General features: G+C 46.5%; 1 protein-coding gene across 3 annotated transcripts; it reads left to right on the top strand.

Annotated features, from left to right (window-relative positions):
- Positions 1-726: 726 nt before the first annotated feature.
- On the top strand, positions 727-20,898 carry TEX36 (testis expressed 36). Of its 3 annotated transcripts, XM_003994511.5 has the most exons (6): positions 728-916; positions 5,900-6,031; positions 6,748-6,828; positions 12,475-12,723; positions 13,230-13,302; positions 20,223-20,898. In XM_003994511.5, the coding sequence occupies exons 1-5, from the start codon at positions 866-868 to the stop codon at positions 13,263-13,265; spliced, it is 549 nt and encodes a 182-aa protein (XP_003994560.2). In that variant the 5' UTR covers positions 728-865; the 3' UTR covers positions 13,266-13,302; positions 20,223-20,898. The 3 variants fall into 3 exon arrangements, with proteins under 3 accessions (XP_019669530.1, XP_044896741.1, XP_003994560.2); XM_019813971.3 differs by lacking the exon at positions 12,475-12,723 and having other exon boundaries at positions 727-916; XM_045040806.1 differs by lacking the exons at positions 12,475-12,723; positions 13,230-13,302; positions 20,223-20,898 and adding an exon at positions 7,113-7,136 and having other exon boundaries at positions 727-916.
- The last annotated feature ends 5,137 nt before the right edge of the window (positions 20,899-26,035 follow it).

The following is a 26,035-nucleotide window of genomic DNA, read 5'->3' as shown; positions in this document are numbered from 1 at the left end:
CTTGTCTGAGACTCGGTCTCCTCTTCTGTAAGTGGAGGTGATGGCCAATGCCTGTGTTGGCCTTGGTCTGCCTCCCAGGAGGAACCAGGTGGCCCATTCCAAGACAGAAGACGGTCTAACAAAGAGCGTCCTTGGAGAGATGTGGGCAGGGTTCGGGGGCTGACAAGGCCCAGCGAGAGCCAAAAGCCTTGCCCACCCCTAGGCCTAAAGGGTTGGGAGAGGTCGCTGTTAACAGCAGGGGCTGGAGCCGTGAGCCAGGGGCCGCCAGACTGATGGGAGCAGTGGATGTAGGTAGGACAACACAGCTCCTTCCAAAGTCTGGCCTGGGAGGGAGGGAGCCTGGGAGATCAATCCTTTGACCCAGGGAGGGGGCCTGGAGCCTGTGCGCACATCTCTTCCCAACTCCATGTTCGTCGGTGTTAGCTTAAAAATCACGGTACAAGTACTTACACCATGGAAATTGGCCACACAGCACTACAAATCGGACTGTCTTCCAGAGACCTGGTCATCAAGCATTGACCAGCAGCCCTCGCCTTGTCCGAGCTCTTCCTGCCTTTTCCTTAAGGCTGTGTTGTCCTCACTTGTCTGACCCATCAATGGGGCTTCCTCAGCCGGGAGCCTGGGGGGAGCAGCCGCAGGTAGCCTGTGCAGGAACCCTCAGAGGGCTTAGAAGACCCACAGCCCTCCCCCATTGTGATGGGGGCATCGGAATTCTATGGCAACAGTGGGTCCCCCTGGACCTCCCCTTCTAGGAGAGGCCAAGGGTCAGGAGCAGGAGGAGGGACGTCTTCCAGATGCAGAGAGTTTACGAGGCAATGGGGACATAAGGGAGCCAACCTCAGCCACCTTCCGCTTCCCGCAGAAAATGGTCAGAGGACGACGCTTCAACCCACCTTTAGACAAGGACGGAAGATGGGTAAGAAAGATGGGGACTCCTCTCGCCTTCCTCAGGTCACGTGGGTGTGGCCAAGCTCGCAGAACTGGGTCTAGATCCCTCTTCTGTTGCTTCTCCTGACATCCCTTTTGAGGAATCGCCTCACCTAGCCTCGGTTCCTTCACCTGTCGAGTGGGACTCTCATAGCGTTCTCGGGGGGACTAAATGAAATAAATCTGGTGTGTAAAACACTCAGCACACTCGTGAACGTCCATTAGGCAGTCGCTGCTGTGTGCTTAGTCCTTCTAAATCAGTCTCTTTGTCTGTTAAATGGGATCATAGTATACACCAGGGTTAGAGGGTTGTTGTGTGGATTAATGACACAATTCATATGGAGCGGTTAGTAGGATTCATGGAAACAGAGTAACCATTCATTACTTGTTAACTATTATATGTATTAATGTGTGTATATATATATATACATATATATTTTTTACTCCTTATACACCCTGCTTCATTCTTCAAAGATTTACAGTAATATATGGAAAATATTCAAAATAAAATAGGAAAGTATAAAAAAATAAAAATTCAGAATCAGTTTGAATATATTTTAGAAGAAGAGGCTGAGACCGGGAGAATACAGAACACATACAGGCCATATGGCCTACATGACAGCTATTTATATAATATCATCAGATTTGACACTGAGATTCCTGGCAGCCAAAGTAAAATGGGAAAGAGCATGAACTACATAACACCCATCAGTCTCCAAGAGAAGAATACAAGTTTCTCAGACTAGCTTCCCTTTGTTCTATCAGCTACAATACCCATGAGGATTGTGTTGGCCTGGCTATCATAAAAAGCTGACTACAGCGTCGTCACCTTATAAATAAGGGTTTGTATTTCTCGAGCAACAACAAATCCAGAAGTAGGCAGCTCAGGGCTGGTACAGACGTCCGTGGGGGTCATCGGGACTTTTTCGGTCCTCTGTTCTGTTATCCTTGGGGTGGGGCTGTTCAACTCAGGCAGGTAAATGGGGGGGGACGGTCAAGGAACAAAACGACCCCTGGCACCTGTCCTCTAAGTCTGTCTCTTTGGTGGGGGAAAACAAAGTTATCCCAGGGGCCCCGCCCCGCAGACCCCCGCTAGCGTCTCTTTGGGTCACGTGGCTGAGCTTGCTGCACGGGAGTTTGGGGAGGTATTTTTAAAAATTTTTTTTTTCAACGTTTATTTATTTTTGGGACAGAGAGAGACAGAGCATGAACGGGCGAGGGGCAGAGAGAGAGGGAGACACAGAATCGGAAGCAGGCTCCAGGCTCCGAGCCATCAGCCCAGAGCCCGACGCGGGGCTCGAACTCACAGACCGCGAGATCGTGACCTGGCTGAAGTCGGACGCTTAACCGACTGCGCCACCCAGGCGCCCCGGGGAGGTATTTTTTATACGCCACCTCAAACAGAGTCAGGGTTCTGCTATATGGGGGAAAGCAAGAGAGAGCGTTTCGTTTCCTCTTGTGATCCCACGACTTCCCAGAGCCCGGTCTCGGGTCTAGAGGCATTGCCTCCCGAGGTCTGACTTGAGCACTTGCTGTGGGGCCCTTCTGCGGCCAGCACCCAAGAGCATGAACAGAATAGTGCTGATCCTGAAGCTTCCCAAAGTAACTTGCAGACAAGTCGGGGAAATGAAAGAAATTGTTGGCTTTGAGTCAGCAGCGGCCCATTTGGGAGGACAGTAATTGCCACATTAGAGGTGACCGTCATTTTGCAGTTGACCTTGCTGGTTGAAATGTGGCTGTCGCCGGGTAGGAGAGGCTTTCTCCGTACACTTTCACCTTCCTGTTTAATATTGCAATCGTTGCGTGATTGAATGCAGCACAAATTTCACCGCCAACTAGTTAAAAAGCTGTATTTCACGGTTACAATATCTAACAGAAGGGTTTATGTCACAGCTATCATGTTATCACCATTCAATATATATTTTAAAAGAGTAAAATTAAAATGCTAGAGCCGTGTTTTTTTTCCCCCCCTCAGTGATTTAGTCCGTAGACTTCCGGAATACAAATGAACTTAAATCAGTTGTCACTTAGCTGGGGAGAGCGATGGTTCCTGATGCTGCAGAAACTCCCACCCTCCCAGCCCCACCCCTGATTTTCCATAGCTGCCCAGACAGGAATGTTGACACAGCCAGACCGGAGGAAGAGACAAAGGAAAGGTTACGAGTCTGGAGGCCCTCTGTATTATTTGTATTTACTTTGGAAAAAGAATTGTTTTGAGACATGAAAAAAATATAACAGAAGGAGTTAGAAGCCTATAGGTTGACTTTGGCAAATGTCTAGGGTATCTTGCTAAGTGGGAAACCAAAGAGCAGAACGGTACGTATCGCACGGTCTGCTGTTTGTAGAGTGACGGAAACCTCCTCTGCAGGTGGCCGTGTCTGCGTCTGTGAGCGCGCAGCCGCGAATATTGAATATTGTGATCCGGGGTGACAGAAAGGTGGGGAGAAAGTCACCAAAAATGACTGTTCCATAAGGAGGCGTTCGTGGTGTTTAGAAACCGCATGTAGGGGCGCCTGGGTGGCGCAGTCGGTTAAGCGTCCGACTTCAGCCAGGTCACGATCTCGCGGTCCGTGAGTTCGAGCCCCGCGTCGGGCTCTGGGCTGATGGCTCGGAGCCTGGAGCCTGTTTCCGATTCTGTGTCTCCCTCTCTCTCTGCCCCTCCCCCGTTCATGCTCTGTCTCTCTCTGTCCTAAAAATAAATAAACGTTGAAAAAAAAAATTAAAAAAAAAAAAAAAAGAAACCGCATGTATACTATGATCCTAGATATGCCACATTATACACAGGTACACACACACATCTACACGTCCGTGGCTGCACGTGCATGTAATGGGGATGTAGGCCAAGGAAGGTCACCATCTGGGGTGCCTGGGTGGCTCAGTCGGCTAAGCGTCCGACTTCAGCTCAGGTCACGATCTCATAGTTCGTGAGTTCAAGCCCCACGTCAAGCTCTGTGCTGACAGCTCAGAGCCTGGAGCCTGCTTCAGATTCTGTCTCTCTCTCTCTGCCCCTCCCCTGATCGTGCTCTGTCTCTCTGTCTCTCTCAAAAATAAACATTTAAATAAATAAACATTAAAAAAAAAAAGATGGTCACCGCTGAGTTCAGGGGAATTTGATTGCTTTACGTTTTTATGTTCACATCTTCTTAAACCATGAGTATGTGTTACAACGGTAAACGGAAACAAATACGATTATCTTTGTTGTGGAAAAAAAGAGAATGTAATGGATGCATTTAGTTAAGAAATGTTTAAATAGTGGAACATAATAGGAGGAAAAAGTCATCCTCCTTCCTGCTTCCTTCCTCCATTCCTCCTCCTTCAGAGAGCCTTGATGCTGGCTGCTGGCTGGCCGGGCCCTAGCTCCCGGCTGGCAAAGCGGGCACTGGCCGGGCACTGCTCTGATCCCCATCCCATCTCTCCTTGCTCCACGTGTAGTCATTCCAAAGTGTTTCCTGAGAGTTCTTTGATTCGGATGTGTTCTGTAAGTTAGGCATTGTGTTCTGTAAGTTAGGCATTGTGTTCTGTAAGTTAGGCATTGTGTTCTGTAAGTTAGGCATTGTGGTCTTGCGTGCATGGATTATTTTTTTGCTTGTTTCTTTTTCCCACTCAGCACTGTGTTTCAGAGGCCGCTCGGCCACTGTGTGTCACCTAGCCCAGTGCTACTCATTGCTGCCGAGAACAGCCCACCAAGTACACATCATGTAGGACGTAATCTCCCCCCCTTTTGACGTAAACAGTAACGTACTGAACGCGCTTACACAGGCAGGGAACAGGAGCCACCTGAGTATACAGGTACGCTGTGACGTGAGAAGGCATGAGGGAGAATGGCAGTGTTGGTCAAGTTCCTTATAATCCGGCAGAAAGCAAGGAGGACTGGTCTGAGGCCTGGCGGTAGGTTTGGGGACCAAGGAGGGGACAGCTGTGAGCAAAGATACAACCTGCTAGCGGTTATCGAGCACTCTCTGGTGCGTGCGCTTTCTCTTTTAATCGCACCCACGCTGTCAAAGAAGTGTTATTATTCCAATTTACAGGCAAGGAGACTGGGGCGTGGAGAAGTGAAGTCTCTTGCATAGGGCTGACCTCATAGGAGAGAGAGCCGGGATTGGACTCGGGAACTTTGAATCCACAGTCTGTGACCCAGCCACCAAATTCTGCTTCCTCCCTTTGCTGGAAGGCCTCGGTGCTCTGACCCCAGGGATAACCCCTGGCTGGAGAGAGCTGCCTCCTCAAAAATCACCCCCTCTTCCTAGATCAACCCACACCTGGTGACTGATCGATGAGGGTGCAGAAAAGCCCAGTCCCGTCGCCCTAACTCAGGATGACTCTGAGAGGCCATCACGCGCCCAGAACTCTCTGTGGGGTGGATCAAGGCCTCTCTTGGGACGCCTTCCCTCTGCCCCGTCCTATTTCCTTCCTTCCTGTTCATAGGGAGATGCCAACAGCCTCCCCAGATAATCTTTATTATTACTATTTTGCTTTGTATCCTGTCCCCTATTTTTTCCCTCTCCCCTCTCCCGTTCTACCTTCTCAGGGCAGAGTCAGCTATGTTTCTCCTCCACCTCCTACCGGGGGAGGTTGGCTCACCCCTGTGAACGTGGGCTGGGTCCTCAGCCCCAGTACGGGGAGCGCCCTGACAGGAAGAAAGAGCTCAACCCATTTCTGTCTTCTCAGAGCACATCAGCTTTTGCTCACAGGTCACACCCCCCCCTCACCGGGCCACAGAAACATTTCCAGGCTCCAGCACAGCAGGGGCGGGCCCCGGTAACTTGAAACAGCCCGCAGTGATGGCCTTGGGCCATTACAATATTTTTTGGTCTTGGAAAGAATACTTGCAAATTACGAAAATTACGCCATTTCCTTCGCCCACCAGAAGCACCCAAATTGCATTTTGATCACGTTACAGAGGAAGCCCCGATACTTGGCTTTGAGGTTCAGATGTGTCTGGTTTTAATCACGGCCTGTGCTGGTTTTCTAGTTCCCTCAGATTGGACTAACGCAGAAGACACCAGAATCCATCACGAGTGCTATGTTGAAAGAACCCCACAGCCCACGTGTGTCTCAGCAAGTGGAGGGGAGGCTACCCCCAATCTACAAGGTTCAAGAGAAGGTGAGTCCCGAGTGCTGGCCCCGGGCCACGCATCCCTGTGGCTCTCCAAGGGGGCGGCACCCACGGGCACTCCTGGCCCGTCAATTCTTCCTCGGAAGGAACTACTCTTTCATCATCTTTGGGTCCTTAAATGCCGGTAGCATCCCACCTCCTATCCTGGTCACTCTGACACCCCAAATACTTCCTAGAAGGAACTGCCTCCTGGCTCAGATAATCAAGTTAGGCTCCTCTGTGGACAGGAAAACACCACCTTTGGTTACAGCTCGCAGATTGTTAACATGCCCGTTCTGCCTCCCTGGCCAGTTCACCGGCGACTTCAGGGGCACGAAGTGGCCTCAGGGAGAAGCCAGTGTGGACTTCACCCTTAGCTAACTCACGCAGCCAACTTGGGCCAGGATCCTTATTGGTCAGAGGAAGGAAGAACTTTGGTCTTGACGGCCTCCAAAGTCCCTTTCCAGCTTTCAATTCCACGAGCTTATACACTTTTCCTTCTTTGCCTCCAAAGAGGGTGTTTTGAAAGAGAATTTTTATGATTTTCCGCAAGGTCACCAATGAGGTTGACTTTTAAAGCCTTGAGTTGACAGGCACACCCATGACCTCCTGTCCCGCGCTGTCTGCTCCTCTCCGGTGATGGGTTTAGTTCTGTCTGCAGGTTCTGCCAGCACGCTGGGGTTCTGATGTGTCTTTTTTTCCCACTCCTTCCCAATCTCTTCTAGCAAGCGGTAGATAACAACTTCCCCTTCTCCGTACACGACAATCGCTACAGCTCTCAGAGCTCTGGATGCTACCTTGACTCTGTGAGTATTTCCCTCCAGAGTACTAGCAAAACTGGGAGCGCCTCTAGCACGTGATGCTAGACGACTTTCCCCAACTCGGGAACAAGGTCATGTGTGCACCTCACACTTCTCAAAGTATGAACTGCCCCATTCGCGAGCTTTCGTGGGAAGGTCTGTAACGGGAAAGAGGGGTTTCCCAGGTGTGTCTCTGGTGGACAGAACCAAGCCCCCCCGGGGCAGGTCAGAGGGAGGCGAGCTTACAAAGTACAAAGCACTTCCCATAACTGGAGTTGTCTTTCCCCTAGAGGGGGTGAGTTGCCCTCAGCGGAGAAAATAAAGTCTGAGAGCACGTAGTGGTGGTTAACACAGCACCGTGCCGTGGAAACCTATATGTTGTGAGCGGCACACGCGACTGGAAAGGTTCTAGTAGCCCCGTGGAGCAAAAAAGAGGTGACGTTAATTTTACTGATGTATTTTATTTAACTCGATAATTCCCCAAGTGATCCGTTCGACATGTAATCAATGTAAACATTACTCATGAGATATTTTACATTCCCCAAGCGAAGTCTTTAAAATCCGGTTTTGTGTTTTATTCTTGTGGCATCTCTGAGTTTAGAAGACCCACATTTGCAGTGCTCATGTGGCCACGGGGCTGTCAAAGTAGGCAGGGGAGGGTTAACACAGCGGAAGTGTAGGGTTGGATCACGTGATCTCTGAGCCTCTTTACCAACTCTGAAAGTCCATGATGATGACGACGATGACGTTAATAATACCCACCATTTGTAAAGCATTTGCCCTGTGCTAGCATCTCCTACGATCTCATTGAACCATCACGACAACATTGCTGGCTAATTACTCTTATCATCCCCGATCTAGAGATGAGGAACCTGAGAACGGTGATGCCAAAAAGCTTGCCCGAAATTACTTTTTCCTCCAGGCTACCATCTTTAAGCTAAATTGAAGTGGTTTAACCTAAAAAAGAATCTGGTTTTCCCTGGCAGAGTGTTGAACACAGAGCGAGAATACCCACTCTGCCTGACTCTCTAAATGGAATGTTTAACATCATTTTTTAAATTATCAAAGTAACAGATGTCCTTTACAACTTTCAAAGAACACAGAATTAAATAAATTTGCTTAAAAATTTGCACTCTTACTTTCCCTCCTCACAATCCTACCTTGAGGACTCACAGTTAATGGTTTGGTGGGCAAAATTTGAGAAATTTTTGCAATTCACATGCAAATATACACATATAAGCGTATATGCTGTTAATGATACAAACAGGATTGTACCACATATATTCTATCAGAGCTATGTTAGTCTCATAGAAAACACTGGAAGCTTTCCAACTTCCTCTACATTCTGGGATGGTTTATATAAAGTGTGGAATTTCAGTTTAACGAGGTTTAGGTAGAATTTGCCCATAGAATTATTTGAGTTTGAGAACGTTTTCAGTTTTTGGTTTTTTGTACTGTTTTCCCTTTTTAATTTCTCCATTGATTATTAATCTATTAAAACTGTCTATTTTTTTTTAATTTTTAAGGGTTTATTTATTTATTTACTTATTTAGAGAGCATTTGAGTAGGGGAGTGGCAGAGGGAGAGGGAGAGGGAGAGAATCCCTGATTCAATCTCACAGCCTCTCATGACTGTGAGGTCATGACCTGAGCCAAAATCAAAAGTCAAATGCTGAACCGACTGAGCCACCCAGGTGCATTGTTAAGATTTTATTTTTAAGTAATCTTTACACCCAGTGTGGGGCTTGAACTCACAACCCCGAGGTCAAAGTCACACACTCCACCAACCGAGTCAGCCAGGTGCTCCCCAACTTTCTATTTCTTCTTGAGTAGATTTTGTTGACACGTGTCTAAAATGTATTTGTTTCCAAATCTGTTGGTGTAACATCTCCTAAAATACTCTCAGTTTGCTGTTCTTTTATATCTGTTTTGGTTGCGTGTTTAATTCATATACTTGCAACTGTTTTTGTTAGTAAACCTACTAAAACTAGGAATTTTCCTTAGATTATTGCTTTGGCTACATCTGAACATGTTTTTAAACTAGAGTTTCATCATTACTTGCTTCCAAATAGTCTATGATTTAATTTTTAGCTCTAAAAATAATTTAGAAGAATGTTTTGAATTTTCTACGTAGCTAGAATTTTTTCAGATCAACTTCTGTTGCTAATATCTAGTTCTATGGTTTATATAAGTTCTATAGAATATGAATTTTGTTTCTTTTTTTTTCTTTAAAAAATTTTTTTAACGTTTATCTATTTTTGAGACAGAGAGAGACAGAGCATGAACGGGGGAGGGTCAGAGAGAGGGAGACACAGAATCTGAAACAGGCTCCAGGCTCTGAGCTGTCAGCACAGAGCCCGACGCGGGGCTCGAACTCACGCACCGCGAGATCATGACCTGAGCCGAAGTCGGCCGCTTAACCGACTGAGCCACCCAGGCGCCCCTGAATTTTGAATTATAAAGATTATCTTTGTTATCTTGTACATGATTGATTTTAACAAAAATTTCATGGGTGTTTACAAAGTTGGTTGCAAAATTCTTAATTTTATTAAGGCCATTAATTATGTTATTCAAATCCTTCATAACCTGTTCTTAATTTTTGTCTTCATTTGTCAATTTTTCCTTCTAAGATTATTCTTGAGTTTCTAAATTTTTTTAAGCTTATGTAATTCTTTCAACCTTATATAGTTTAATATCATATTTTTCTGCATAATAATTCATGAATATTTTATGTTCTTGGTGGCTCTTATTTATCAATACGAAGCATCTTTTACATACTTTAATGTTTTTAGGCATGAATTCTGAATTGCAATATTAGCTTTGCCACTATTGCTTTCCTTTTTTTTTTTTTTTAATAATTTATTGTCAAATTGGTTTCCATACAACACCCTGTGCTCATCCCAACAGGTGCCCTCCTCCATGCCCACCCCCCATCAATCCTCAGTTTCCCCTCTTCCCCACCCCCCCATCAATCCTGTTTATTCTCAGTATTTAAGAGTCTCTTATGGTTTGCCTCCTTCCCTCTCTGTAACCTTTTTTTTCCCCCTTCCTCTCTCCCCTGGTCTTCTGTTGAGTTTCTCGGGATCCACTTATGAGTGAAATCATGGTATCTGTCTTTCTCTGCCTGACTTATTTCACTTGGCATAACACCCTCCAGTTCCATCCACGTTGCTACAAATGGCCAGATTTCATTCTTTCTCATTGCCAAGCAGTATTCCATTGTATATATAAACCACATCTTCTCTATCCATTCGTCAGTTGATGGACATTTAGGCTCTTTCCATAATTTGGTTATTGCTGAAAGTGCTGCTACAAACATTGGGGTACAAGTGCCCCTATGCATCAGCACTCCTGTATCCCTTGGGTAAATTCCTAGCAAACACTATTACTTTCCTATTGCTAACATTCATTACTTACATTATGGTTTATTTCTTTGTCTTTTACTTTTTAGTCAATTTGTATTTTTTAAAAAAGTTTTTTTTTTATGTTTATTCATTTTTGAAAGACAGAGAGAGACAGAGCAAGAGCAGAGGAGGGGCAGCGAGAGAGGGAGACACAGAATCCAAGCAGGCTCCAGGTTCTGAGCTGTCAGCACAGAGCCCGACGCGGGGCTTGAACTCACGAACCGTGAGATCATGACCTGAGCCGAAGTCGGACGCTTAACCGACTGAGCCACCCAGGCACCCCTGTATTTTTTTAATTATAAAAAGAATAGAGCATTTTTTTTTAAATCTAAGTTATTGTTTCTTTGTATAAGAATTCCATCCATTCAAATTGTTATGATAATTTATGTTTTGGGTTTTGTTTCTGTTGTTTCATTGTCTGTTTCCTATTTACCATGTTTGCACCTTGTTTCTTTTAATTTGTCCCTCTCCTGACTTAGCTAGATTGAATTTATTTGCTCACTGGTTTCTATTGTCTACCAGTGGCTACCCTTAACTATAAATGTTTAAGAAATACATTGATATTATATTACCCTATGAATATAAAATGTAATATCTATAGTTACCCCCCAACTCCCAGCCCCCAAGGGTATGGCAAGTTCTTCAACGTACTGACCTTCCTCACTTTAGTGGCCAGACTGTGCTGTCCCAACTCACGGAGGTGCCATTTTCATGGGATAATGTTAAGTGGCACCTCCTGGGTTTCACAGCTATCAAATTGAAATCCTGCAAATTTCAGTTCCAGATTTGTTTCTCTCTCCCCCCCCTTCCTTCCCCCTCCATTCCTTCCTTTTTGTGGATTCTTACCTGAAGTTTCAATATATTTCAATTTTTCATAGTTACATTATCAGCAAGTATTTAGACGTGTTTACATTTTTTTTCATTTTTTCATTTTTTTTCATTTTTTTTTTATTTTTTTAGAGAGAGAGAGCAGGGAGGGGCGGAGAGAGAGAGGGTGAGAGAGAATCCCAAGCAGGCTCTGTGCTGTCAGCACAGAGGCCGACGTGGGGCTTGAACTCACAGGCCGTGAGATCATGACCTGAGCTGAGATCAAGAGTCAGATGCTTAACCGACACCTCAACAATCTTCTGGAAGGATTAGGGCTCCTGTTGGTATTCCCGGCAAGTAGTTAGACTTAATTACAAGCTTTACTTGTTGCTGTCCTTGTACCCCTTTCTCCTATTCATTTTGTCTCTTTCTTTTATTTTACTTCACTTTTTTTCCTGGACTCTCGGCAAGTACCTTGTTAGAAAGGTGCTCGGGCAGCGTCTTCCCTTCGTGTCTCTAGAACCAGCCTCTCCCGTTCTCTCTGCCCCAGCACCAGGGACACATCTATGGGGACTACATTCCTCCTCAAACCCCTTGGATCTGGAGCCTCTACACTGTCCCCGTGAGGTTCCCCACAAATAGTCCCGTTACTAAACTCTCTTCCAATTACCCTAAATTGAGGGTGCCACCTGCTGTCACTCTGAATGACACTGGTCCTTATGAAACAACAAACTCACTTTGCTACAGAGGGTCCCTGTGTGATTTTTTTCAGCTTCCCGTGGGTTTATCGGATGTCACTCCATCCTGAGTCCAGGACGATCTATAATGTAAAGTCTGGGCAATCTCATGTCCGTTTCCTTCTAGTCTTTTGTCGAAGCATAGTGTTTTCTTCTAATTATGGGTCAGATCGAAAGCACAATTCTGAATACAGAGTAATTCTCAGGTTCGCATGTGAGGTCCTGAGAGTTAATGAGGAATCCTGTGGGCAGACCCCCAAGGGTGTTGCTTCCTGAGTGGGAAAGAGTTCAGCTTCCCTCGGAGTGAGAACCATCTACCCCATTGAAGGCTGGGATGCAGCCAGAGGCAGATTCACTGAGGTGCCACCTGGGTGCAGAGAACCTGACTGGGGTGCCTGGGAGTCTAGGCTGGCTAATAGGCTGTTTCCAGCTGTGGTCTCTCTGGTTCTGCCCTCTATGTCTCTAGAAGACCAATCCCCTTGGCAAGTAAATCCATTGGTGGAAGTGGAAGGTTACGAGAACAATAACGAAACTCCACCAGCATGCTTTCGGTGTTGATTTATAGGTTGGTAAAGGATACCTCTCATAGCGGTTGCCATGTTGTGTATTAAGACATAGGCTATCATGTAGCTGGTTTTATTAAAGACTTCAGAACTCTTTGACTTTGAATATTTTTCTCCTAATCTTCTTATAATTCTTCTCCAGGGTCTGGGACGTAGGAAGATCTCCCCAGAGAAAAGGCAACACGTTTCAAGAAATTTCAATCTGTGGGCATGTGACTATGTCCCATCTTGTCTTGATGGCTTTTCAAATAACCAAATATCTTATGTCTGTCAAGAAATCGTGGTGGTCCCAATTTTCAGACGCTTCCCAAAGCATTATAATGAGATATGGAACTCTTTTAAATTTATTCCTCAGAGAAGCTATACAGAGTTTTTGAAAAAGAATCCCAAAGTAAGTTTCACTATTGACAAATTTTTGGTTCTTCACGGGAGCCCTAAATCCTTCCAGAAGATTGTGGATGAGTTTTGTAATATTGGTATCGCCCTGGACATTCTAAAAGCATGTGTTTTCCAGTCCAGCACCACTAGTTGAAATAGGATTTACATTAGAGGTTAGAGATTGTATACGCCTTACGTGGAGGTGAAGTACTCTTGCAGTGATAAACAGAGACTAAAGTCCTTATGTTGAGAAACGAGAAAAGCTACAGATTACGTTATCATCATATCATTATGTTGTTATGTTATCACTCCCCACCTTGAAAATATTTCTGTTTTTTAATAAGGTTGAAAAACATTCAAGTCCTTATAAAATAAAGATATGCGAAGATACACACACTGTAAATGAAAGGATTTTGAACAAAAAATGTATTTGAAGGAACTTTAAAATTGCCACATTACCTTTGGGTGAAGTTTTAAAAATTATGTAATTAATATATGATTCTATTTTTCTTTTGAAAGTTCAAACAATACAGAGGAACCAGAAGTCCCCCTTGATTTCATCACATCTCCAATCCTTGTCCTGTCCCCAGAAGTAAGTTAACCATTTGTTTTTATTCTGCGCACTTATAATGTATGACTACATATACATTTTGAACATAAACTGTTATACAGCCCATAATGCTCTATAACTTTCTTTTTTTTTTTAATTTTTTCTGATGTTTATTTATTTTTGAAGGAGAGAGAGACAGAGCCTGAGGGAGGAGGGGCAGAGAGAGAGGGAGACACAGAATCCGAAGCAGGCTCCAGGCTCTGAAGTGTCACCACAGAGCCCAAAGCAGTGCTCGAACTCAAGACCGCGAGATCATGACCTGAGCCGAAGTCGGCCATTTAACAGACTGAGCCACCCAGGCGCCCTTTTTTTTTTTTTTTTTTTTTTTGATTTTCTTGGATTTTCTATGCAGACAATTATATCGCTCGTGAAAATGGTAATTTATGTCATTGATACCATTTATACATTTCCCCCCGCCCCCTGGTTTTGCATCAGGCACAATTTGAATATTAGCACAGATAGTCCTTATTTTGAACTTAACCAGGCTGCTTCTAATGTGCCACTCTGAAGTCTGACTATTGCTGTAGGTTTTAGATAGATAATCTCTATCTAGTTAAGAATCATCTCATTTTTCTTAAATTTATTATTTATTTTGAGAGAGAGAGAGAGAGAGAGAGAGAGAGCATTCACATGCCCGTGAATGAGGGAAGGGCAGAGAGAGAGAGGGAGAGAGAATCCCAAGCAGGCTCTGCAGGGTCAGCACAGAGCCCGATGCGGGCCTTGATCTCACGAACGGTGAGATCACGACCTGAGCCCACATCGAGAGTCCAACACTTAACTGACGGAGCCACCCAGAATGATCTCTTATTCTTTATTTCCTGTTTTTTTCCCCCTAAGATATATTTTTTTAAGTCCATGTAAAGTATGTACATGGGAAAAAGAGAATTAAACAATGAAATACGGTTTCCCTGATATCCTTGACTTCAGTCCCCAGTTTTCCTCCCAGGGTCAGCCCTACTGACACTTTTTTTTATGTGCCTATGTTTCCAGGCAGCCTGTATAGATCCTCTCTCTCCCTCCCTCTCCCTCTCCCTCTCCTTCTCCCTCTCTCTCTCTCTCTCTCACACCCTTTAACAAACATCAATGGCAGACACCGTTCCACTGTTGGTTTCTGCTGTTCCACTAACAACTGCACTTACGAATGTGTCTTTGAAGTTTCAAAGTAAGTATCAGTACCTACAAACCTACTTCTTTTGTTAAGCGCGGCTGCCTGGCATTTCATTACACGGGTGCGTCGTGCTCCCGGAATCTTTTGATGGGCATTTATGCATTTTTCTGTCTTTTCCTCCTATAAACACCTTGATAGGTAGGTATTTGCAGCCATCTCCAAGCACTTCTACGTGGTAGAATTCATAAAAATAAACTCGTTCAACCGAAGAACACGTGGATTTTAAATTTTAGTTTACGTTACATTTAAAATATCTTAAGATCAAATTTTCTAAAAGGGGCTATGCTCCAGCTTACAACTTCATTAACAAGATACAAGATACGGGTGCTTCTGTTTCCCACACGCTTGCACAGCCAAAGTTTTTTTTCGATATTTACCCATTTGTTAGCTAAAAAACAAAACAAAACAAAACAAAACTGGCATTGTATTTTGATTTGCATCTCTTGTGTGTGTGTGGCTATTGAAAAGCCATTGGTGGGGCGCCTGGGTGGCGCAGTCGGTTAAGCGTCCGACTTCAGCCAGGTCACGATCTCGCGGTCCGTGAGTTCGAGCCCCGAGTGAGGCTCTGGGCTGATGGCTCAGAGCCTGGAGCCTGTTTCCGATTCTGTGTCTCCCTCTCTCTCTGCCCCTCCCCCGTTCATGCTCTGTCTCTCTCTGTCCCAAAAATGAATAAACGTTGAAAAAAAAATTTAAAAAAAAGAAAAGCCATTGGTGTTTCTTTTGCTGTGAACTGTTTTCCTGCATCTTTCACTAGTTTTCCTATTGGTTCTTTTGTCTTACTCTTCAATTATTTGTATGATTTCTTTTTTTTTTTTTAAGTTTATTTATTTTGAAAGAGAGAGAGAGAGAGAGAGCAAGCAGGGGAGGTGCAGAGAGAGGAGAGAGAGAATCCCAAACAGGCTCCATGCAGCCCTGATGCAGGGCTTGAACTCACGGACCGCGACACTTAACCGCCTGAGCCACCCAGGCACCCCCGGTTCTTGATGTATTAAGATATGGAGGCTTTTGTATCAAATGTGTTGCGAGTGTTTTATCTAGTGTGTTGGTTCTTCCCTCGTTGTTACTGTACGTATTTTTAATTAATAGACTTTGAGCAGTTTTAGGCTTACAGGAAAATCGGATGGGAAGTATGCAGTTCCCATACACCCACTCTCCCCCCTTCCTCACCTACCACGGTTTCTCCTATGGTTAACATCTTGCACAGGTGTGGTATGCACGATATTTTTAGTTCTGCATATATTTTCGTGTGATAGGATGTATGAATCTCCTATTTGATGGCTTCTGGATTTCATGCGTTGCTTAGGACCTCCTTTGAGACTATGAAATAATTCTAAGAGCTTGTTGTAGTTTTTTTTTTTTAATGTCTGTTTATTCATTCATTCATTCATTCATTCACTTTGAGAGAGAGAGGAAGAGAGAGAATCCCGAGCAAGCTCAGCGCCGAGCCCCACGCAGGGCTCGATCTCACGACCGTGAGATCGTGACCTGAGCAGAAATGAGGAGTTGGATGCTTAACCAACTGAACCACCCAGGCGCCCCAACTTTGTTATGATTCTTCTTGTTAATATACGGGGTGACATTTTAGCAAATGACGTTTTGGCACCTATTGAGATGATTATATACATTTTCCGTATTAATCTGTGAGTGTAATAAAGTATATCCATGGATTTTCTAATGGTGAACCGCTCTAGCATTCCTAGAGACAAACTGTAGTTGGTTGTTTCTGATATGATGTATTATTCTTTTGATAAATTGGGGATTTGATATGCCATTTTTTTTTTCAACATTTATTTATTTTTGGGACAGAGAGAGACAGAGCATGAACGGGGGAGGGGCAGAGAGAGAGGGAGACACAGAATCGGAAACAGGCTCCAGGCTCTGAGCCATCAGCCCAGAGCCCGACGCGGGGCTCGAACTCACGGACCGCGAGATCGTGACCTGGCTGAAGTCGGACGCTTAACCGACTGCGCCACCCAGGCGCCCCGATGATATGCCATTTTTGAAAGGATTTTAAAATCTATTTTTACTATGCCCTGACACTGCTTGTACAAATTGCAAGTGTCTATAGAATTTGCTACTAAATCTCCTAGACCTGGTGCAGTTTTCAGGTCCAGATCCTGATCCTTGAACATCTTTGCAATGTATTTTATAGAAATTAGTCTGTATCTTCTCTGCCTTTTTTTCTTTTTCTCTAATTGTGGCCACTTTTTTAAAAAGCTTATTTATTTGTTTTTAGTAATCTCCACACTCAACGTGGGACTCAAACTCACGACCCCGAGATCAAGAGTTGCCCACCCCTCCAACTAAGCCAGCCAGGGGTCCCCATCTAAATTTGGTTGCTGTTATTTGTAGAGGAAATCATCTGTTTCATATGGATTTTTGAATTTTGGGTATTTAATCTAGTTATTCTCTCTAATGCTTCAAAGTTACATCCTGTCCTTCCACACGTTAAATGTTGGTCACGTGTCTTTGCTCTGTTTACCGAATCTACATTTTCGCCGCTGCTGTTTGCTTTTGATCTTACTAATTTATGCTTTCCTGTTTATGTATTCTGTTCTTGGGCTTATTTTTATTTTTCCTAGCTTCTCCAGGTGAAAGCATAACTCAATTATTTGCAGCCTTTCCTGTTTTCTTGTAAATGTAGGCAAGGCAATTTCTTTCCAATGCCACTTTGTAGACACATCATGCTCCTCTACTTATTGTTAATTTTATTTTTATTATTTTTTTACCTTGTTTCCCCCTTGTTAAAAAAGTTTTTATTTACATTCCAGTTAATATACAGGGTAATATTGGTTTCAGACGTACAGCGTGGTGATTCAACGCTCCTGTACGACACCCGGTGTTCATCACAGCAAGTGCGGTCCTTAGTCCCCATCACCGTTCCACCATTCCCCCTGCTCGCCTCCCCCCTGGTAACCACCACTTTGTTCTCTAGAGTTAAGAGTCTGTTTCTTGGTTTGCCTCTCAGACACACAGATCAATGGAACAGAATAGAAAAACCAGAAATGAACCCACAACTCTGTGGTCAATTAATCTTCGACAAAGCACGCCAGTACATCCATTTTCAAGTAGCTTGTCATTTTCTTGTTTCGCCCAAGAATTAGTACGAAGTATGTTTTCTGTGGGGTGCCTGGGTGGCTCAGTTGGTTGAGCATTCAACTCTTGATTTTGGCTCCAATCATGATGTCACAGTTCGTGAGTTCAAGGCCGGAGTCAGGCTCTGAGCCTGCTTGGGATTCTCTTTCTCCCTGCCCCTCCCCCGCTTGCTTACGCACAAGCATGTTCTCTCTCAAAGTAAATAAATAAAAACTTTTTAAAAAGGACTATATTTTTCCGTTAATTCTTTTGTTATTTTTCATGGTCTGTATTTCATTAACTGATTAATTTTTGCGTTGTGGTCAGTAATTAAGATCTGTATAATTTTTGCTTACGGAAAGGTTGAAAGTGTTGTGGCTTAACGCATTGGTCGGTTTTTGTAACTGTTTTATGTGTTTGAAAAGGATGTGTAATTACCCCTTAAAAATTTTATTTTGAAAGCAGTATAGATCTGTACAAAGGTGTGGGTTTTTTTTTTTTTAAGTGTTTGAGGGGGTGAGGGGAGAGCAGAGAGAGGGAGACAGAGAATCCGAAGCAGGCTCCATGCTGTCAACAAGGAGCCTGATGTGGGATGAATTTCCTCCCATTTCCTCTCCCCCCACCCCTACTCCCAGGTGCCCCCACAAACCCTCACTTGCCTCACTCCTGCCTCGCCTCGCCTCTCTCTGCCCAAACACCAACAATCGCCAACAGGAGTTACCCCAAACTCAGTGTGCTAGAGATGAAATTCACAAACTCACGAAAAAGGTTTGCAGAACCATATCTGCGATTGGGTGAAGGAGGGACACAGCGATGGGGGAAGATCAGCCTCTGCTCTTGGGGATTGAAGAATGGGGGGGGGGTATGTTTACCATCGACAAAAACACAAATTAGAGAACTGGCTCTTAAACCCAGTCTTTTCTCATTTAATTGTTTTCTACATAAAATGTAAATACCACTGTCCCACGACCTCACCTTAAGGCCTCAATCCGGTGAACCAAGAACAAAGGACACAGCACTTTAATGGAAGGGGAGCCCTCAGGGACTCAGGTGAACTCCCCAAGTACAATAACCCACTTTACCGAAATAAAAGTCTCTAATAACTTGGCACAATGTCAATGACTTGCCATTGTTGGTTCTTTGTTTTAGTGCGTTGTTTTGAACAGAGGAATAAACAGCCAGTTAAAGAAACCCCAACTTACTAATCAATTACATGCAGGTGTTTATAGATTTCTGCTGTCTTAACGAATGAGACTTGGACTTGTGCCATCCTAGAAATGACTTAGATGCTAAAAGAACAGCTGATGGTTTGGCAATACTCTTTCAGAGCGATGCTGCCTAATATCCCTCCCGGAGCCACACCGGGGAGCTTCCGTCACTTACTGTGCATGTTGGAAGCATGTGCCTAGCGACTGGCTTTCTCGTTTATAAAAATCAGATCTCAGGCCCTTAAAGATCAGAGTTAAAAGAGCAGAGAGATGATCTCCTATTTGAAGCCCACCCTTGAACACTGTCTATTTTTAGGCAGAGAAGCACATTCTCGTTTGGTCTGTTTTGACACTTAGGACTATTTTTAAAGACTGCCTTGTGCCGTCTCTTTGTTTTGCACATTTTGTCGCCGTCTTCGGCCAAAGCCATCCCTGTTCTGGTGGCTGCGCACCAGGTTCAGACGCGGTGGCTGGCTGTTCCTGCCGTGGCTGATAGGCTAGCCATCCCCGGAACAGGGTCCACTTGGCATTTTTGCGGTCAACTGCAACTCGAATCAAAGTTCAGGACACATCGCCGCTGTCCCGTGGGCCAAGACAAAAGGATGCTTCACCCAATGGAGCATTTTTTTTGTTTTTTAATCTACAGAACTGGTACCATATTGAGGACTCCTGGGCGGGGTGGGGGGGAGCTGTGTGTGGGGGAGGAAGGGCTTGAAATGACAAGCTAAGTATAGGTTCCCCATATGTTCCGCTGAGTTCATGAAAGAATCCATGCTGTTATGGTAACACCCTGAGGACCATAAAACAAGCAAGAAGAATCCATTTCCTCCTCTGGGCTCTTTGCTGCTGCCCACAATCTTGGGTCCTAGTGCGATATCCAGAGCCCAAGATGTGGGTCGAGCCCCTTTCGCTCGGGTCTGGGCTTGGTGGCTGAACACCACGGCTCAAGTCCTGCTTTTCTCTGGGCGGAGTGAGGCTGGCACTTCCCAAACACACAGGGTAGTCATTCTCGAGTGCCCGTGCCGTGCGGAGGACTCGGAAAGCGCTGTGTAAGTGTGAAATGCTGTACGTTGCCTTTATAAGTACCTATCAAAACAAACGAAAACATCTCATTTAACACCCAGTATTTAAGTAAACACGTTGCAAATATACCAAAATAATCCCCCCCAAATATTAAACAACAAATCAACCCCCTGTCAGAGCCTGACTCACTGAATAAATGGAATGAATAAAATTGTAACTCACACGCTTGACTACGGCTCTATGAAATTGTCGAATTTGTGAGGTGTAGCGTGTGATTTCTGCCCAGAAGAACCAAAATAACTTCAAACGCTGTCTTCTCTCCCCCAGTCGAAATCAAACAGATCTGCAGGTTTCCAAATTGGGCCATACCGGCACGAGAGCACACATCACATTTTCTTCCCTTCTTTCCCTCCCCCCTGCCCAAACAGGAGCCAGCGTCAGAAAGTCAGATCCGAGAAGCTTTGTTTCGGCTCCACCTGGGCGCTGGTCTGGTCGCGTCGCTTGGAGCCGTGGAGCTGGTTCCCAGGGGAAAGAACGAGTGTGCTCGCGACCCAGGGTCACAGGGTTGTTCGCGGGATCGTAAGTGACCGCGGTAGCATCTGGCCTTCCCTGCCCTAGAACACATTGCTGTTCCTTAGGCCTGAAGGAGAAACGTTGAAGCCGTCGTAAATATTCTCCCGCCGTTTATAACCTTGGTCGAAGCACCCAGGACCCTCGTCAGCCACGAGTGACGTGTGCAGTCCTCCCGCACACGCCATGGCGGTCCCCAAAAGGGACGGGCAAGTCTCAACAACACCCCATGGGAGAAATCAGATTGCTCCCCTGAGAACAGACAGGCACCCAGGCCTGAGCAAACCAATGCCTGACATCTGTCACATTCGGGATCTTTAAAAGGAGGGATTTGGCTCTGTGCGTCCACAGTCACTGGAGAGCTCAGCGTCTTTAGCCAATCAGGACAGTTCTGATCAAAGCAGGTATGTTTGCCAACTCAACCTGGCCTAATTTCTAGCTCCTTCCTAACAGGGCTCTGCCCCCTTCCCTTTGGGCCTCGTGAGCCACATTCTCACGGGCACCAACTGAATAAATGTAAGACATGCCCAAACACCTCACGTGTTGACTCATCACTCAACGACTGTTTTTCGGGCCTCTGCCTTGGGCATTGGGGAACAAGGCTGAGCAGGGACAGACTCGCCCTCCCTCTCAGAGCGTGCCGTCCAGACTCCCTGTCAGCCGAGGAAATGCAGCCACCCCCTTGCAAGAGTCGAGGTTTCAAGCTAAGAATGCCGATTAAATGTGGATCGGGCAATAATACTTTCAAAGGTCGTAATTATAATTTTATTAAGCTGTGATCAGGGAGATAAGATAAATGTCATAGAAATGTGTTTAATATTGGATACATACGATATTAAAGAACAATTATGAATTTGTGTTTCTGGTGTACATGAAAATTTGGATTTGTGTAAGGGCGGGCAGAAGCAGAGCCTAATTTTTTATCTGCTGGATGAGAAATTGATTTTAATTCTTTCCCTGCTAATTAAAGGAAAATTAGAAAAACAAACTATTTGCTACAGCACTAAATACATTTTGATTACTTATGGATATAAGCAGTTATCTGGGTTTCATTTATTTACCCACGGAAAGCCTAATGATAGGTGAAATTACGAGTGGGGTAATGGGGAGGGACTGTGGGTTTACTCAGCTGAGGGGGTGAGGCCCGCGTTCCCACCGATGGCTGGGACGTGAAGTCGAGGTGCTCCCCCCTCCCCCGTTCACGCAGCGAAGGCTGAAGTCGAGGTGCTCCCCCCTCCCCCGTTCACGCAGCGAGGGCTCTGCGGGGAGACAGCAGACACACTGGGTTGTTCGAGAGGTGACGAGAGAGTGGAGGGAGCAGAGTCGGGCTCGAGGTGCCAGGGGCAGCAGAGGAAACTTCCAGCGGGCAGCTGGGCGCTGGGGTTCAGCTCAGGAAGAACACCAGGTCTGCAAGGAGAAGATAGGATGACAGCTTGATGCGGGGAAGGGGGGTCGACAGAAGGATTTTTTTGTTTGTTCATTTGTTTGGGCTTAAAACAACCCACATTTATTACAGTTTTGGAACCCAGAGTCAAAATAGGTCTCAAAGGCCAGAAATCAAGGTGTGGGCAGGGCCACATCCCTTCCCAGAGGTTCTGGAGAGAATCCAATTCCTTTCCCTTTTTGGTTTCTGGGGCCACCTTGGTTTGCAGCCCCTTCCTCCGTTCTCAGAACCAGAGTGGCTCCAAGTCCTACCCACGTGGTCCGGTTCTGTGGTCATATTCCCTCTCAGCCTTTTTCTTTTTTTAAACCAAGGAAAGAGTAGCGTGTACGAGGCAAAGAAGGGAAGAACGTGGATGGACTGAGACAGCCTGGGGAGGAGGGGAGGTAGGTGAGGCCAGAGCAGGGCTGGGTGGGTGTGCACCCAGAGGGGGCCGGCCTCCGGGCGAGGCTCAGGGGACAGGCATGGAGAGGAAGAGAGGAGAGCAACCTTCAAGGGCGAGGGAGGACTTCAGTCCCTCTGGAGTGACCATGGTCCTAGGGAGAAAAAGGGTAGGGCTGCAGCTCAGAACCAGGTGCCTGAAGCAGAACCTTGTGGAAGGTGGGGGTGGGTAGAGCTGTCCTTTCGGGTGATGGCCGGAAAGCCAGCCACGGGGAGATGGTCCGGATGGATACAGGGCTTGGTCCTGCTTTGGGATTTCCCAGCAGGTGGATGCCAGGAGAAGGCCTAGGGCAAGGCTTTTGAGGCCGGCTGCACCCTTGACCTCCTGGGACCTGAAACCAGCTGAGGCCGGGGCCCCACCCAGCTCAGTGACATTGGGTCCCTGTGTTGGGGTCTGGTTTGGTATTTTTACTTTTATTAGTTTTTTAATGTTTATTTGTTATTGAGAGAGAGAGAGAGAGAGAGAGAGCGTGCACACATGTGAGCAGGGGAGGGTTAGAGAGAGAGGGAGACACAGAATCCGAAGCAGGCTTCAGGCTCCGAGCTGTCAGCACAGAGCCCGATGCGGGGCTCGAACTCACGAGCCATGAGATCATGACCTGAGCCGAAGTCGGACGCTTAACTGACTGAGCCACCAAGCGCCCCTGAGTTTGGTATTTTTAAAAAGCTCCCAGATGATTGCAGGGCCAGTGAGGCTGAGAGCTGCTGGAGGGACAGAAGGACACATACTGTCCATACACCCGGGCTTTTGGAGAAGCTGGAAGAGTATGGGGATGAGGGAATGGCACTGAGCAGGCCGTGGGGCATAGGCGTGGGCACTGCCACGGTGCCACGGTGGGGCGCAGGCGTGGAGCACATCTGTAGAGCTGGAACACGGGCTTTCAACGAGTCATATCTGTGAACTTATTTAGAACTTTTGCAAAGGTATCAAAACTGAGTCTCATTTGGTTATTCATTTAATGCGTCACCTTTATAACATGGTTGAGCAGTACAGGATGTGTTGAGATTTGAGGTGTCCTAGAAATTCAGGCTGCCTGGTCACCAGAGAGAGAGAGACAGAGAGAGAGAGAGAGAGAGAGAGAGAGAGAGAGAGAGAGAAGAGTCTCTGGGGACTGGGGTCCAGTCTGGGCTGCGATGGAACCCCCAGCCCGGAATCTCGTGCACGCAGTGAAGGTGCAGCAATGGCCAGTGTGTGTGGAAAACAGGAGCCAACGTGCGGGGCCTGGCGGGACCTTGAGCGCACAAGGTGACACCAGGACGCTGCCAGCTTCTCAGGCCTGGATGATGGCAGTGTTTGGGGACAGCAGAAGACTGCGCACTTCCCCTGGCTGCCATACCCCCATTCCCTAGGACCCAACATCTGCCTGGCATACAGAACATGGGTGCAAGGAGACTGCCAAAAGAACATTCTGGAAAGTCTCTGCAGGGGCCATTTGTGAAGGGTGGTCCTAGCTTACTGGGTGAGAGTGCAGCTCTGGGACCCAGCTCAATTGTTACCTTTGTGGGCTGATCACATCACTCCTAACTCTTGGTTTTCATATCCTTTTACGGGGTCTAATTGGGGGCCCCACCTCCTAGAATTAAGGATTACAGGAACAGGTGCATGCAAAGCGTTCTTCAAAGTGCGAGGCGGGGCGTCTGGGAGGCTCAGTCGCTTGAGCTTTCGACTCTTGATTTTGGCTCAGGTCGTGATCTCATGGTCACGGGATGGAACCCCGCATTGGACTCCTCGCTGAGCCCGGAGCCTGCTTGGGATTCTCTCTCTCCCTCTCTCTCTCTCTGCCCCTTCCCCACTCGCGTTCCTGGAAGACCCCGATGGCCAGTGAGGCCTGCAGGCTGACCCCTCTGGGTCCCTTCTCTTGGATGAGTGGAGCACTGGGACGGTGCCCCCTTCTGTCAAGACTCTTTGCCATTTGCCATTCACAAAACTGGGTCCCTAGTTACGATTCTCCGGCAACAACAGTGGATTGCATCGATTCCTAGAGAACCAAACAGTATTGGGTTGGTGATGGGTCTGATGTGGCCTTGACCCCTCATCCTGCCTTGTGACGGGAAGACCTGGCCATTCCAACCCCCCCCCCCCCCCCCCCCGCACTGCCCTGGCTGGAAGCAATGTTTCTTCTTTCTCCTCTGAGCTTCCTCGCAGCCCTGAGTGCGAGGGTACGTTAAGTATCTGCTCCCCCATCCTCCCAGGCTACTGGCACCTGGTGGACAGGCACACACCCTTGCTTTTCACCTTTACCTTGGCACTTGCTTAGCTCATCCTCTGACGCTCACTCACCGTTCAGGACACTAATGAATGAGGGAGTGTCTCCAAACAGCCAACCATTAAAACTGGTGCTTTTTTTAACTTTACGATTTAAAAAAAAAATTTTTTTTAACGTTTATTTATTTTTGAGAGACAGAGACCGAGCGTGAGCAGGGGAGGGGCAGAGAGAGAAGGAGACACAGCATTGGAAGCAGGTTCTAGGCTCTGGCCTGCCAGCACAGAGCCCGACATGGGGTGCGAACCCACGAACTACGAGATCTTGACCTGAGCTGGCATTGGCTGCTTAACCAACTGAGCCACCCAGGTGCCCCTTAACCTTATGATTTTTAATATTTTTTTAAAGTTTATTCATTTTTGAGAGAGAGAGAGAGACACAGAGTGAGAGCAAGGGAGGGGCAGAGAGAGAGGGAGACCCCGAATCCGAAGCAGGCTCCAGGCTCTGAGCTGTCGGCACAGAGTCCGACGTGGGGCTCAAACCCACAAAGTGCGAGATCATGACCTGAGCCGGAGTCCGACACTTAACCAGCTGAGCTGGTGCCCCGAACCTAATGATTTTTAACAAAACGGGCTTTTTCCATTCTAGAAACGGCAACGATCATTTTGCTTTACAAAGCTGTGGCAGGTGAGTAAAGATGGCTCTACAGGGGCGCCTGGGTGGCGCAGTCGGTGAAGCGTCCGACTTCAGCTCAGGTCACGATCTCGCGGTCTGTGAGTTCGAGCCCCGCGTCGGGCTCTGGGCTGATGGCTCGGAGCCTGGAGCCTGCTTCCGATTCTGTGTCTCCCTCTCTCTCTGCCCCTTCCCCGTTCATGCTCTGTCTCTCTCTGTCTCAAAAATAAATAAACGTTAAAAAAAAAACAACAAAAAAACAGCTCTACAAAGAGGACAACATTTCACCGAGGCCACATTGAGGGAAAAGAATGCTCCGGTTTTTCCCCTCTGAAGATAGGTACCCTTTAGTTATTTATTTAATCACTGTGATAACAACTTTTGCTCTGAACTAAATATATGCAGAGGCGCATTTCACAAGCCCCCTCCTCCGCTGGGCTGGGAGAGCAGGGAGCCGGCTTCCTCGGGCTCTGCGCAGTGGCCGGAACCGTCTATAGTTTAAGTCCCCAAGCCCTCAGGTGCTACACAACATTGATCAGACTCAGAAAATGTTTTTTTCAAAAAAAGCACGTATGTAACAGACATCTTTTATCCTTTCCCTTAAAAGACTGGACAAAAGCCAGTTTATTGTTTTTAAACGTCTGCACCGCACCCCCCCCCCCCCCCCCCCCGCCGCCCCAGTTTTTGGAAATCAAAGAAACTCATGGTAACTGATGTCCAAGGAGCAGACTCGAACCTTAAAGGCACCTCGAACCTTGAGCGACTGACTGCTAATGGCCCCATAAAGCACTGCCCGGCCTTCACCTAATGCCTAATTACTCACCGGCATGCCTTTGCTTCGCCAGTGTCTGTTTTAACAATGCAGCCAAACAAGGTGGAACTGTGTCCATTTATGGGCAAGTCAAAGACCAAT

The sequence above is a fragment of the Felis catus genome, chromosome D2 (assembly GCF_018350175.1).
Source record: "Felis catus isolate Fca126 chromosome D2, F.catus_Fca126_mat1.0, whole genome shotgun sequence".
Classification (NCBI taxonomy): domain Eukaryota; kingdom Metazoa; phylum Chordata; class Mammalia; order Carnivora; family Felidae; genus Felis; species Felis catus.
This window is presented reverse-complemented; position numbering and strand designations above follow the sequence as displayed.